This window comes from Leiobunum rupestre, chromosome 10 (genome assembly GCF_980474605.1).
Source record: "Leiobunum rupestre chromosome 10, qqLeiRupe1.1.hap1, whole genome shotgun sequence".
Classification (NCBI taxonomy): Eukaryota; Metazoa; Arthropoda; class Arachnida; order Opiliones; family Sclerosomatidae; genus Leiobunum; species Leiobunum rupestre.
Genome location: NC_143393.1, coordinates 10,389,726 through 10,405,533, shown reverse-complemented (window position 1 = coordinate 10,405,533; position 15,808 = coordinate 10,389,726). Strand labels below are relative to the sequence as shown.

Below are 15,808 nucleotides of genomic sequence, written 5' to 3'. Positions count from 1 at the left end.
CACGGCCAACTTAGATCCACTGCTACTCGCACTAGAATCCCCCCCAGCTTTATTTTCCTCCCATGTTAACGACCGTATGGGCACGGCCGTCTCGAGATCTGCTTCGCGCTCATAGCGGCCCAGGCGATCGTACGAAAATCGCGTATGGGAAATTAGTTCAAAAACTTCTCACATCGTTTTCTGGCGCTAGTCTAGCCCCCCCTTGAGAAAATTCGCAGCCATGTTATCGAATGGGAGGAACTGCATGGAACTTTGGAATTTCAATTATTATCGCGTAATGTGTAATTTTTTGTAAAATATTTTTTTAGTAATATTTAAGTTAATTAATAATAAAAAAGTTAAACACCTCTTGAGATTTTTTAACGCAAAGTAAAGTTTTGAAAAACGTTATTAAAATTTGGTCATTCTGGAGCCAGAAGTCGCCGTCGACGTTTTCTGTATATAAATGTAAACATAAACACGTGGTTCTCCTTATAGCTGTAATTTTGCTATGTAGTAACTTCCAGAGGCCTTTTATTTAATTTATTTTAATTAAAGTAGTGAAATAAATGAATTTTAATTAACTAACTGACACTTGGAAGATCACTATGAATGAAAATAGTGATGGAAACTTGGAAGGTATTTAAATCTGATAAATATAATAAACCAATGTGAATTTCCCACTGAATGATACACGACTAAAAATTTAGAAAACTAAAATTTACAACTTGAGTACTTTTCAAGAAAGAGGCTTATGCACAAGTTCTTTCACTTTCTCAAATTTTGCTGACAGAGTTTTGGTAATATTTGTGATAATTGGAAGTACGACCTTTCAACAAATTAAATCGGCAATTTCATTCAGTGATTATTAATCAAATCACATTGGATGTAACGGCATAGAGCAATTTTTGGCCACAAGTGGATTTCAATGTTTTTTTAAAATGGCAGGTGAATCCCGGAGATAGGGTACAGCTCTCTCTATGAATGTTGTTACTATAGCCATTAACATGATAAAGCTTTGCTGCGGATACCTAAGGTTTCCTCTGTCGGACAATTTTATCAATCCAACTAATGGTGAGTCAAAATTAGGCTGTGATACATTTTCAAGGCACAATTTGCAAAAATGTTTTTCCTCTAGGATTTGTACTACATAACCAGCCAAGTATGCGATACTTGCTAGCCGTAAGGTGCATCTCTGTGTATCTGGGTACTCATAACTTCAGATGGTAACGTAACTTAATTGCCGTTAAAAATAGTTGAAAATCCATCGAGTCTAGTATCAATCATGGCTGATAGATCTGTGAAGCTGTCTTGGGGAACGTTAGATGTTTTAGGTTTTGTTAATGATATAGTGCCTCTCTTAAGGTAGGATTCTAAACTGAATATAGTTTCTCTTGCATCAAGCATGTCATTCCCTCCAGCCATTTTCCTGAGAATGCTGAAAAACATTTCAATAGCATCGCTCGTTAAATTTCTTGTCAAGACAAACTGGAAACCAGATTTAAGGAGGTATGACACGCAAGATATTGTAGACAATGAAGTTATTCTAATAGATATTATAGATTCATATGTTTCCTTTGTCAATATTTTCTTTAATTTGCGGATCTTTAGACCTTGATAGTAATCACTTTCCTTAAAATGTCCCACTACAAACAAATCTTGCGTGATGCGTAAGCTTCATTGACCCCAAAATCTTTTCTAGATATGTTCTTAGTCCATAATTTGCATAAACTTTCATCAACTGGAAACTAATGAAATTATACATTGATATTCTTCTTAGATTCACAAAATGGAACACAACAAATTTTTGTGGTGGGCATTTTTGCAAATTAAAAATAGGCAATATTTTAAAACTTAAGTTTGAGAAATGTGAACTTAATTTAAAGAATAATAAAGGTATTTATTAAATAATATGAATAATATTGTGGTTATTTATTTAAAATTCTGATAAAAAATGCGAATACTGGTTTGAAAATTGTGAAAAACAAAAGAAACTTTGGTTAGGCTTAGCAATTAACTAATAAAACTCAATATAAGCATATTACTTTAATTAAATAAATGTTTTAAATGAAAACTTATTAGATAAAGATCAAATCATAAGATGTATATCCCAAACTTTCCAGAAGTTTTTGAAAAACAATGCAAAAAGGATTAACTAGTTGAATTTACCGCCATAGAAAACTATTAAATATCCCGCTAATTTTTTACATTTAAGGGGGGGCTCAGACAGCGCTCCTAGTGTTAAAAGAAGGTATTCGCGGAAATACATAGGAGAGGAAATCTTTGCCTGGGCCGCTATGAGCGCGAAGCAGATCTCGAGACGGCCGTGGTATGGGGAAAAGTCGATTTACGCGGGAAAATTCCGCTTGGCGCGCTAGGAACCGGGACAACCCTTCTAATGTTATCCTACGGGGAAAATTTTTCGAAACAGTCCAACTTTTAGGAACCTTTTCCCTTATCTTTGCAATATTGTTCAACGCTGAGATTTTAATATGATTTGAAGTAAGGTTTTAACTTTATTTTAAGACTATGTTCGTAATTTTCCGATCTTTGGTTCGCGTACAATCTTCTTTTAAAATCGACCAAAATTTTAATACGAGGAATTGACTCCGTATCGAAAATAAGCCTCGGCGTCATCTTGCGCGCCTGAGCACGGCCCCCTGCACGCGCTCACGCTGCTCGCGACGATAGCGGCCCCGGCGATCGACTGAAAATTGCGAAAGTGAAATTAGTTAACTTTTTTCCTACATCGACCTTTGGCGCTGACGTAACAACTAAGAAATGGCTGGAGTATATGGCGAAAACGTTCCAATTTTTAGAGTTTCATTAATTATTACTAATTGTGTAATTTTAGGGTTATAATTTCTTTCCGTAATCTTTAAATTACTTATTAATAAATAAGTAAAATACGTTTGGATATTTTTTAAATCAAAATACGCGCCGAGAAAACCAGACAAAGAAGACGCTGTCGACGTTAATAATGTAAACAAAAGAACTAGTCATGTGTCCGCTTATCAGCTGTTGTTTTTCGATTTTATTCTTACAGTTCTTTGATAGTAAGTTGTTTTAATATTTACAAAGTTAACTTCAATTTAAGTAAATAAGTAGTAAATGTAATGCAGATTATAAAACTAGAATATTATTTTTACAGTTAACAAAGTCAGACAATGTTGAAGATTGTTGAAAATCTATGTATGAGACATGTAAGCATTCTAAATCACAGACTCACTAGTCTCACTCACAGTTCACAATATGGTTTAGGTCTAAATGTAGAGATTCCCATTTTTTTTACCATAATTTAAGTTAAAATTGGTTTTTGTTAATTACTTTTAAGAATCTCGATAACTTAGTAGTCCCACGCTCACATTAAAGTAATCAGCTTTTTTCAAGTAAAATTCATCAAGATTCAATTAAAATTACTGGATGATGTAGGAACATGCTGGATGATGTAGGAACATGCTGGATGATGTAGGAACATGCTGGATGATGTAGGAACATGCTGGATGATGTAGGAACATGCTGGATGATGTAGGAATATGCTGGATGATGTAGGAATATGCTGGATGAGGTTGAAATATGCTGGATGATGTGGATAAACATTCTTTTCGTTTCTGATGGTAGTTATATTCGAATTTGAGACCTAATCGTATATTGGCTCATATGTAATGCCACCAATTAAGTAATAGGTAGTGACGTACATCTGGTTAAAAATCCTACGATTACGCATTAGCCTCACAACAGACTATCATTAACTGAAGTTCCTTAAAATGCAAACCACAAACCAATCTTCCATGTGAAGTGTATGCTTCGTTGACTACAAAATCATTCCTAGAGATGCTCTTAATCCACAGTTTGCATAAATTTTCATCAGCGGGTAACTGATGAAATGACACTTTGGTCTTCTTAAAAGTAGATGAACACAATGGAACAGAACAATGCTGGTATTTTTAAATTCAATTTAATCACGATTATGTTGATTAAATCATGTTTAATTAATTAATATAATCTTTAAATCTATTTAATCATAATTAAATGATTAAATCTGATATAAATGATTAAATCTGATATAAATGATTAAATCTGATTGAAACAATTAAATCTGATTGAAACAATTAAATCTGATTGAAACAATTAAATCTGATTGAAACAATTAAATCTGATTGAAACGATTAAATCGTGATTAGTATGATTAAATCGCGATTAGAAATTAGAACGACAATCAGAATGATTATATTGGTGATTGGAATGATTATAATTGTGCGTGATTTTATCGAGCTTATTAGAATAATTTACTAAGTGATTAGAATTATTAAAATCTCGATTCGACCGATTATATTGATTAAATCGTGATTAAAATGTTTAAATCGTGATTAAAATGTTTAAATCTGATTAAAATGATTAAATCCTGATTAAAAAGATTAGATCCTGATTAGAATGATTAAATCTCGTTTAAAGCGTGGTTAGATTTTCTAATCTTGATTAATTTTTGTTGAAGAAATAAAAAACAATGAAGATATTTTGTAACAAAGTCATTCAACAGTACTAGTCCGTTCTTACTAGTCAGTTTTCTGTTGTACTACCATCGTTTCATTAATTGTTATGTATATATATATTTTAACCAAGTCGAAAATAAACCGTTCATTACTTGTAGCGGATGTCACTGGATTTATTTCGGTATCTGCGCTCTGCTCCGTGTTGCTGTTGAAAACTTCAACAATTTTTTTAATTTTAATTACGCTGATTTAATCACTATTACCTTGATTTAATAATTTTACACCCAAAATGGAAGTGACCTGCCCCTCCCGGTAATTTTCACTTATTAAAAAAACAGGATGTAACGCAGCCAGGGTAATGGCATTTGAGCAAATATTAATGTTTTATCTTATGCAAATTATAAAGAACAAAGTTTGGTGAATATGACAAAAATTATGAGCAGTTATCATAATTATAGTCTTAAATAACTACAAAATACAGTTTTTAATAACTTGAAAACTCATTGCCAATACAAAACTTAAACCATTTATGGTTAGGCTTAGCAATAAAATGTTACCACTCAAAATATTGAAATATTTATTAAAAAAAAATTTTTGAAATGAAAACTTACATACTTAAAAAGTGTAATTACTAATTGTTTGTTACAAACTTCTCCAAATTCAATAAAACAGTTGGAAAAAAACTTCACTAATGCAAATTCATCGCCATTGAAACGTATGTTAAACTTCCCGCCTCTTTGATAGATTCCGGTTGTTACACCAGCGTTCCAAGCGACGGAAAATCGCTGTCGCGAAAATACATGGGGAGGAAATTCTTTGCCGGGGCCGCTATCGTCGCGAGCAGCGTGAGCGCGTGCAGGGGGCCGTGGCCTGATTGAAAACTAAACATAAATTCAAACTCTGTATTAAATTTTAAAAACTTGTCTTATATTAAATTTCATAGTTTTACAAATTGAATCTAATTTATTGTAACAAATTTCACGTGAAATATAAAATTGTTTTATATAAAATTTAAAGTTTCAAAACTTTTCGACTAACTGGTTTGTATTGTAGGTGTTTAACTTTTTCAAAATTTTGAGAAATATTGTGTATCAAATGGTCCAGAAGAGGAGGAACTAAGCGATTCATAATGGTTTTATCCAATTTCTCAGTGTGTTGTTGATTGTTACAATCACAAATTAATACAAAACACTGTATTAGCTTAGGTTGTATCAGAGACAGCAAACTTTAACCATTTGAAATAATGTTTTGAACAGTTTAATAATAATAAAACGTAAAAATTTAAGTAATAAAATATTAACTTAAGTAAAAAATAGAACCCAAGTTGTATTATCAGATAATCTGAGATATTTTATTTTGTGTTCTTAGCTTTACATTTTTTAATCTCGCGCCGCGCAAGATGACGCCGAGGCTTATTTTCGATACGGAGTCAATTCCTCGCCTTAAAATTTTGGTCGATTTTAAAAGAAGATTGTACGCGAACCAAAGATCGGAAAATTACAAACATAGTCTTAAAATAAAGCTAAAACCTTACTTCAAATCATATTAAAATCTCAGCGTTGAACAATAGGGATTTTTTAACAATAGGTACTTTTGTTTTTTTGTGTTTTGTTTTTGTTTTTTTGGTTTGCTATTTGTCAAGGATTACAGTAATGCAAAAAGTTTTAACCGCAAGTTATTATTTAAAAAGATATGTTCAATGTAAAATTGCTACTTGCTAGCAATTTTTACAACGGAAAATACGACATATTTCGAGATTTCTGTATGTGTTGTATGAGGTAGGACTGTTGACGAGGACGATTCTTTAAATTACTAGATTTTAATACTTTTTGGATAAAGTAGGACTGATGACGAAAAAGAAAAAGGCTGAAATGCAAAACAGTACTAACTTTTAAGGGTTGGGGATTTTTCCCGTATTTCAACGCATTTTAGCCTTTTTTTAACCATACTATGTCATATTATATGTCGTCTGTGTGATGTTGACTTATAAAATGTCGAATGTATTCTAAGTATTGGCGCCTGACGGCGCCGCGCACTCACTTCGCTCGAGCGCTGGGGGCGCGCGGCGCCTCCCCAACCCCATACTAAAAAAAGGTATGGGCCATCTATAACGCAACCTAGAGGACAGCACCAAGCCTGACGCATCAAGTATCGTCAACCCGATATTAATCCAACCTAATAATATAAATAACCTAACCCATTATCCCCGCCAAAACCCCTAAAATGCATTGAAATACGGCGAAAATACCTGAAATAAAAAAGTAAGTTAGTATGTTTTGCATTTCCACATTTTCTTTTTCGTTATCAGCACCACGTTATCCACAACGCATTCAAATCTAGGAATTTAAAGAATCGTCCTAGGGAAAATTCACTGTAAAAGACCAATGTTTAAAAATGCATATCTTTGTTAATATTAATTTTCGCCAAAATAAAATGAAAATTAAAGTAATCCCCATCTTGCCCTCTATCCAAAAAAAATATATAAAAAATCGGGTGGGGGGCAGCTATTCTACACTTAGCCCAAAATTGCTGGCAAATAACAATTTTATATTTATCATATCTTTCTAAATAATAAATTGCGGTTAAAACTTTTCGCATTACTGTAATCCTTGACAAATAATAAACAAAAAACAATAACAAAACCAAAAAAGCCGTAAACACATTTTCGGTTTGCACACGTTTTAAAAAATTAGTAATATCTTGTCGTTAAATCTAATTCGTCATCAGTCCTACCTCATCCAACAAGTACAAAAATCTCGAAATATGTCGTATTTTCCTAGGTAAAAATTGCTGGCAAGTCACAATTTTAAATTTATCATAACTTTCTAAATAATAAATTGCGGTTAAAACTTTTTGCATTATTGTAATCCTTGACAAATAATACATCTAAAAAAATAAACAAAACCGCAATTTATTATTTAGAAAGATATGATAAATATAAAATTGTTATTTGCCAGCAATTTTGGGCTAAGTGTAGAATAGCTGCCCCCCACCCGATTTTTTATATATTTTTTTGGATAGAGGGCAAGATGGGGATTACTTTAATTTTCATTTTATTTTGGCGAAAATGAATATTAACAAAGATATGCATTTTTAAACATTGGTCTTTTACAGTGAATTTTCCCTAGGACGATTCTTTAAATTCCTAGATTTGAATGCGTTGTGGATAACGTGGCGCTGATAACGAAAAAGAAAATGTGGAAATGCAAAACATACTAACTTACTTTTTTATTTCAGGTATTTTCGCCGTATTTCAATGCATTTTAGGGGTTTTGGCGGGGATAATGGGTTAGGTTATTTATATTATTAGGTTGGATTAATATCGGGTTGACGATACTTGATGCGTCAGGCTTGGTGCTGTCCTCTAGGTTGCGTTATAGATGGCCCATAGCTTTTTTTAGTATGGGGTTGGGGAGGCGCCGCGCGCCCCCAGCGCTCGAGCGAAGTGAGTGCGCGGCGCCGTCAGGCGCCAATACTTAGAATACATTCGACATTGTATAAGTCAACATCACACAGACGACATATAATATGACATAGTATGGTTAAAAAAAGGCTAAAATGCGTTGAAATACGGGAAAAATCCCCAACCCTTAAAAGTTAGTACTGTTTTGCATTTCAGCCTTTTTCTTTTTCGTCATCAGTCCTACTTTATCCAAAAAGTATTAAAATCTAGTAATTTAAAGAATCGTCCTCGTCAACAGTCCTACCTCATACAACACATACAGAAATCTCGAAATATGTCGTATTTTCCGTTGTAAAAATTGCTAGCAAGTAGCAATTTTACATTGAACATATCTTTTTAAATAATAACTTGCGGTTAAAACTTTTTGCATTACTGTAATCCTTGACAAATAGCAAACCAAAAAAACAAAAACAAAACACAAAAAAACAAAAGTATAGCCGAACAATATTGCAAAGATAAGGGAAAAGGTTCCTAAAAGTGGGACTGTTTCGAAAAATTTTCCCCGTAGGATAACATTAGAAGGGTTGTCCCGGTTCCTAGCGCGCCAAGCGGAATTTTCCCGCGTAAATGAACGGTTTATTTTCGACTTGGTTAAAATATATATATACATAACAATTAATGAAACGATGGTAGTACAACAGAAAACTGACTAGTAAGAACGGACTAGTACTGTTGAATGACTTTGTTACAAAATATCTTCATTGTTTTTTATTTCTTCAACAAAAATTAATCAAGATTAGAAAATCTAACCACGCTTTAAACGAGATTTAATCATTCTAATCAGGATCTAATCTTTTTAATCAGGATTTAATCATTTTAATCAGATTTAAACATTTTAATTAGATTTAATCATTTTAATCACGATTTAAACTTAATCATGATTTAAACATTTTAATCACGATTTAAACATTTTAATCACGATTTAATCAATATAATCGGTCGAATCGAGATTTTAATAATTCTAATCACTTAGTAAATTATTCTAATAAGCTCGATAAAATCACGCACAATTATAATCATTCCAATCACCAATATAATCATTCTGATTGTCGTTCTAATTTCTAATCGCGATTTAATCATACTAATCACGATTTAATCGTTTCAATCAGATTTAATTGTTTCAATCAGATTTAATTGTTTCAATCAGATTTAATTGTTTCAATCAGATTTAATCATTTATATCAGATTTAATCATTTATATCAGATTTAATCATTTAATTATGATTAAATAGATTTAAAGATTATATTAATTAATTAAACATGATTTAATCAACATAATCGTGATTAAATTGAATTTAAAAATACCAGCATTGTTCTGTTCCATTGTGTTCATCTACTTTTAAGAAGACCAAAGTGTCATTTCATCAGTTACCCGCTGATGAAAATTTATGCAAACTGTGGATTAAGAGCATCTCTAGGAATGATTTTGTAGTCAACGAAGCATACACTTCACATGGAAGATTGGTTTGTGGTTTGCATTTTAAGGAACTTCAGTTAATGATAGTCTGTTGTGAGGCTAATGCGTAATCGTAGGATTTTTAACCAGATGTACGTCACTACCTATTACTTAATTGGTGGCATTACATATGAGCCAATATACGATTAGGTCTCAAATTCGAATATAACTACCATCAGAAACGAAAAGAATGTTTATCCACATCATCCAGCATATTTCAACCTCATCCAGCATATTCCTACATCATCCAGCATATTCCTACATCATCCAGCATGTTCCTACATCATCCAGCATGTTCCTACATCATCCAGCATGTTCCTACATCATCCAGCATGTTCCTACATCATCCAGCATGTTCCTACATCATCCAGTAATTTTAATTGAATCTTGATGAATTTTACTTGAAAAAAGCTGATTACTTTAATGTGAGCGTGGGACTACTAAGTTATCGAGATTCTTAAAAGTAATTAACAAAAACCAATTTTAACTTAAATTATGGTAAAAAAAATGGGAATCTCTACATTTAGACCTAAACCATATTGTGAACTGTGAGTGAGACTAGTGAGTCTGTGATTTAGAATGCTTACATGTCTCATACATAGATTTTCAACAATCTTCAACATTGTCTGACTTTGTTAACTGTAAAAATAATATTCTAGTTTTATAATCTGCATTACATTTACTACTTATTTACTTAAATTGAAGTTAACTTTGTAAATATTAAAACAACTTACTATCAAAGAACTGTAAGAATAAAATCGAAAAACAACAGCTGATAAGCGGACACATGACTAGTTCTTTTGTTTACATTATTAACGTCGACAGCGTCTTCTTTGTCTGGTTTTCTCGGCGCGTATTTTGATTTAAAAAATATCCAAACGTATTTTACTTATTTATTAATAAGTAATTTAAAGATTACGGAAAGAAATTATAACCCTAAAATTACACAATTAGTAATAATTAATGAAACTCTAAAAATTGGAACGTTTTCGCCATATACTCCAGCCATTTCTTAGTTGTTACGTCAGCGCCAAAGGTCGATGTAGGAAAAAAGTTAACTAATTTCACTTTCGCAATTTTCAGTCGATCGCCGGGGCCGCTATCGTCGCGAGCAGCGTGAGCGCGTGCAGGGGGCCGTGCTCAGGCGCGCAAGATGACGCCGAGGCTTATTTTCGATACGGAGTCAATTCCTCGCCTTAAAATTTTGGTCGATTTTAAAAGAAGATTGTACGCGAACCAAAGATCGGAAAATTACAAACATAGTCTTAAAATAAAGTTAAAACCTTACTTCAAATCATATTAAAATCTCAGCGTTGAACAATATTGCAAAGATAAGGGAAAAGGTTCCTAAAAGTTGGACTGTTTCGAAAAATTTTCCCCGTAGGATAACATTAGAAGGGTTGTCCCGGTTCCTAGCGCGCCAAGCGGAATTTTCCCGCGTAAATGGCTTTTCCTCATACGGTCGTTAACATGACAGGAAAATAAAGCTGGGGGGCCTTCTAGTGCGAGTAGCAGTGGATCTAAGTTGGCCGTGCATACACTAACTAAACAAAACTGTGACAAAACCGGTTTATTATTAATAATTTACAAAAGAAATGTACATGACTGTATAAATGTAATCGGAAGTTATTTATTTTAGTCGATGAGTATAACAATGCACATATGGGCAACATCCTCCAACAGCATTGCCACGCTTTATTTTATCTTTATTTTGGAAATTGGGCCTCGGAGAGTCGGAAAACCGCGCAATTTATCATCTGTCTAACGATGCAACCATGGACTAATTAATGTATACACAGGGACGGTCCGCATAGGAAATTTAGCGGCTAGCGATTGCTAAATGTGCCCTCGAGCGGCGATTGTGCGAAATAACGACAAACTGAGTCAAGGGGGATGGAAACGGGAGGAAAGGTTTAAGGGAACAAAAAAAAAAGCAGTCGCCTTGCCGGCGATGTTGTAAGCTCCACGTGCGTTTGGTAAATGAATTCATTTATATTAACAATTAAATTGATTGATATTAATTTTTCGGCCCATACATTCGAGACGTTATTCTCAATTTCTCCAGACAAAAAGAAGATTAAAAAAGTGGATTTAAGTGATTCCGATAATGGTAAATAAAGGATTTTTTTTGGACAAGGCTTAGAAAAAGATGAACAGGAAAGGTATAAAGAAATCTTTCGTGTGTTCTTTATGACAATACTTCGAATCACTTTTACACGAAGGGTAAACACACAGCTTTTTCCTCATAATTAATTTGTAAAACTACTTAAATAAATTAAAGCTCCTAAATCATACACCTTATTCAAATGAACGAAAAAAACGTTTGTTTTTCAAATCATAAGCAGACGCCAACATCGATAGACTCCAAGACTTGCAGATAGAGGGCAGCATCGTTTTTCCGTTTGATGACGTTTTGACTCGGCTAACTTTGCTTAAGGGGGGAGGAAAAGAGGGAACAGCATTAACAAGACTTAGTCGCCGATTTTATGAGAGAGTAGCGTTGTGCGGACCGTCCCTGTGTATACATTAATTAGTCCATGATGCAACACTTTTTGAAGTAGCTAGTTTAGCAACTACAACGAATCAAGGCGGCGTTCGACAAAATATTAGAAATCACTGTTCAGTGTTCGCAACTTAAAAACAGCAGGCTTTTCATTCGGATTTTGATATTTCTAGTTTCGCAAATCATTTTAGGGGGCTGTTCGGGGCCCCTTCATCTAGCGAAATAAAAGTAGGCTGTAGCCTGCGTAGCCTACCCCTGGCGCCGCCACTGGACATTCCATGTAGTTTTGTCTAAGTACCATCACGTACCCTACATCATTTTTGTTGAACAATGAAAAATGCTAGGAACCAGAACCGGAACCGACAAAGCTCAAATATCTATTATATATATATAGAGAGTCTATTATGGCGTTGGGACCCCAAGCAAAGGATTGTATTTTGTTTATGTTTAACGAAATTATGCATCAAGATGATATTCCGGATAGCTGGAAATATCACCCTGTCCATTAGTTATGAACAGTATTCAAATCACCCTGTCCGTTAGTTATGAACAATATTTAAATCACCCTGTCCTTTAGTTATGAACAATATTTAAATCACCTTGTCCATTAGTTATGATCACCCTGTCCATTAGTTACGATCACCCTGTCCATTAGTTATGATCACCCTGTCCATTAGTTATGAACAATATTTAAATCACCTTGTCCATTAGTTATGATCACCCTGTCCATTAGTTATGATCACCCTGTCCATTAGTTATGAACAATATTTAAATCACCTTGTCCATTAGTTATGAACAATATTTAAATCACCTTGTCCATTAGTTATGATCACCCTGTCCATTAGTTATGATCACCCTGTCCATTAGTTATGAACAATATTTAAATCACCTTGACCATTAGTTATGAACAATATTCAAATTACCCTGTCCATTAGTTTTGAACAATATTTAAATATAAAACCCCTTTAACCAGTGGGGAGAGAACTTGCAAACTCAACTTAGAAGGAGTGATTCAGAGTTTTCACCCAGTGCCACAAGCTGGAATCAAACCCCGCTCCTCTTGCTGCGAGGCAAAAGTGCTAACTACTCCGCTTGAGTCTAATTGCTTATGGTGTCAATATTATTAAGGGTTGGGCTTAGCATTCCACCTTGTGGCACGCCAGTTTTCAAATTTTTAACCGAAGATTAAATTAATTTCATATTATTATGTAAATGTTTAATTACATAAAAATTTAAATTAAACATATGTTATAATAATTTTACAAAATTGTACACAGGGTTAAAAATAAATCTTAATATTAATATTATTTAACTTGTTTGAGCATTTTTTACAAAACATTTTGACGCTTCTTTCAATTTATCGACAATTCCCTTAATAGAAATACAACATTAATGAGAATATAAAATTAAAAACTATATAATTATTAAAAAGAATGAATACACCTTAACTGAGAATATGCAGGCGCAACTATAGCTTCCGCTTTAATTATTTATGGATGGTATTCTCCGCCTACAATGCTTCCCAGTGCTCGAAATGGACTGGAACGCTGTTCTGTTTCGTGAACATTTTTCTCATATCATTCTGGTTCTTTTAGATTATTTTTAAATACACAGCTCCAGTTTTTCAGAATAATCAGAAGCTTTGAAAGGAAAGACATTCCAGTACGTTAATAAGTCCATTTCGAGCACTGACTCTTCCTCATTTAGCTTAAGGCCCCGCGCTTTACAGCGTTTTTCGTGGGGCCCAGCTTTCAGTGTCAAACTTATTTGGGCTACTATCTCATCTCTTGCTGCCTAGAGCCCCGTACACACACCGTAACGCTGGGCCTGGATGTTAGGTTTTTCTTTGGAAAATCATGAGGTGAACCAGGTTCTGCCTTCATATTCTCAGTTAACGTTATTTCTTTCTTGTAATTAGCTATACCTGTAAGTCTTCCAAAGAGCAGGAAAATGTTAGTTCGTCACTATCCTTTGATTCTGTCTGTAACATTTTAAAGCAATAAATAAGAACAAGTTTTTAATTTTTTTTCCATATTTACTTCAGTGTGTAGAGTAATTAGATATTTATTCTGTCCAACTTTAGACATCCAGCTATTCTAAAAATACCAACAAAAAGGGAAATTAATAAATTTGGTATTGATAACGTAAAATTAAAACAAATACCTTTATAACATAATCTTGCCTCCAATCAACGTGCACGATATGCGGATCATGATGACCATAACTAAAATTTAACATTATAAGATATAAAAAAGCAAAGGAAGTAAATCTAAGGTTTAAGGTAACTAACCTTCCTAAATACGCTTGAATTTTTGGCTTATTAGACTTAAAATCGAGGAAGTACGTTACAAGACTATTATTTTACCATAGTACAAGTTATAAAGTATTATTAATACCTCGTATAGTTTCAATATTAAAGTCGCTCTTTTTTCATCTAATTGACAGTCGTCTAGCTGTGCCCTGAAATGATAACAAAATTCTTTAATTTTTGATGAAAGCTAATTTATCTTACCTCATTACCTCAATATTTGGTTGTCAATATCAGATTTAATTGCTTCCAAAATCAGGGTTGTAATAGCTGCTACACATTGTTTTAATAATCCTGAAGGTACGTCAGTAATTTCTGGAGCTAAGGAAAGTTCCAGTTTTGTAATTTATAATAAAAACTTTTTGCACAATGGATCACAGATTTACGTGGTATTTTTGAGCCATTTTGTGATGACAGTATTGTTTCAAATGAAAATGAAACTATTTTTTCATAAGCCACATCTGAAAGTGTATTTTGATCCCCTGCCATCATAACTCCGTCTAAAATGGGCTTTGATAAATCCATCTGAAAAAAAATCAAGCTGAAATTATTTATTCATTCTAATCTGTACATAGATTACAAAGCCTAAATAGACTTGTATGTAACAGTCAGGACACAATAAATGACATAGCTTACAAACGATGGTAAAAGTTATATAGGGCAGAATCAATAAGTAAAGGAATATGATAACAAGACTTGGTCAGATCTTATACAATGAAATCGTGAAATAATGAGGTAGATAGTTAGTGTAGGAAGTGCTTGTCGTACAAAATTACCCAGTGGGCCCACCAACTTTCACAGGAAAAGGTATTAGAAAGTAATGAATTCCAATCAGTGGCGTAGCCAGGGGGCACAGGGGCACATACCCCCCCCCCCGAAACGTATGGTCGTACGTACAAATATTTTTATTTATTTACTTTTTTTTTTCAATGGTGTCCCCCCCCCCCCCGAAACAAAATCCTGGCTACGCCACTGATTCCAATTGTTAATAGCTCTAACTATAAAATAACACTGATGAAGCCGTTTAATACGTAGTGATTGTGAAGATATTTGTGAAGGATACGTTGATTAAAATTGAAATAAGGATCATAAACGTTTCCCCAAGTAAAATTTCCAAACGCCCACCATGCATATACAGTAATTAAGCTATGCTCTATGTCTTAAGAAATGCATCAATTTAAAACTTAATTAAATAAAAAATTGGAATTGGACAACAGATAACGAAGACAAAGTCATCACCTTAAAATAGGTCTCCAAAATAGTTAAAAGTTAAATAATTATATCATAATCTATCTTGAAATATCAAATGTTATATCAAACTTGTCAGAGAGCGTACCAACTACCAATGAATTATTATCATATGACGATATAATATTTTTCTAATAGACTGAAAATTGGTGCTGCCCTCTGAGTTTAATCCAGTAAACTAACGATTTTGGCGGGATGTTCAAAATTTGGAGGCTATGCAGGGTTGCCACAAAATTTTCAGATTCAAATTCCCTGACTATTCCCTGTTTTCCCTGACCATTTTAACAGATTTTCCCTGACTTATTAAGGCCAAAATTTTTCTTTTATATTTTACTTTTATCATAAGTTAATAAATTTA

The 15,808-nt window shown here is 33.4% G+C and overlaps 1 protein-coding gene and 3 long non-coding RNA genes across 5 annotated transcripts; 2 read left to right on the top strand and 2 right to left on the bottom strand.

The window, feature by feature from the left end:
- The first annotated feature begins 527 nt into the window (after positions 1-527).
- Positions 528-1,845, top strand: LOC149923628 (uncharacterized). 2 transcript variants are annotated; one of them, XR_016476973.1, is made up of 4 exons: positions 528-618; positions 928-1,053; positions 1,118-1,205; positions 1,760-1,845. It is a non-coding gene; the product is annotated as an uncharacterized LOC149923628 (long non-coding RNA). The 2 variants fall into 2 exon arrangements; XR_016476972.1 differs by lacking the exon at positions 1,760-1,845 and having other exon boundaries at positions 1,118-1,720.
- A 748-nt stretch (positions 1,846-2,593) lies between these two features.
- On the top strand, positions 2,594-3,916 carry LOC149923627 (uncharacterized). Its single transcript, XR_016476976.1, has 3 exons — positions 2,594-3,035; positions 3,131-3,182; positions 3,412-3,916. It is a non-coding gene; the product is annotated as an uncharacterized LOC149923627 (long non-coding RNA).
- A 5,328-nt stretch (positions 3,917-9,244) lies between these two features.
- Positions 9,245-10,791, bottom strand: LOC149923626 (uncharacterized). Its single transcript, XR_016476971.1, has 3 exons — positions 10,126-10,791; positions 9,979-10,030; positions 9,245-9,749 (listed from the first exon to the last, which is right to left on the bottom strand). It is a non-coding gene; the product is annotated as an uncharacterized LOC149923626 (long non-coding RNA).
- Positions 10,792-13,095: 2,304 nt separating this feature from the next.
- Positions 13,096-15,552, bottom strand: LOC149923625 (COMM domain-containing protein 3). Its single transcript, XM_090160660.1, has 9 exons — positions 15,442-15,552; positions 14,589-14,727; positions 14,415-14,523; positions 14,291-14,354; positions 14,185-14,219; positions 14,058-14,118; positions 13,934-13,990; positions 13,819-13,875; positions 13,096-13,265 (listed from the first exon to the last, which is right to left on the bottom strand). Exons 2-9 carry the CDS (start codon positions 14,725-14,727, stop codon positions 13,203-13,205), a joined length of 585 nt encoding a protein of 194 aa, XP_090016786.1. The 5' UTR covers positions 15,442-15,552; the 3' UTR covers positions 13,096-13,202.
- Between the last annotated feature and the right edge of the window lie 256 nt (positions 15,553-15,808).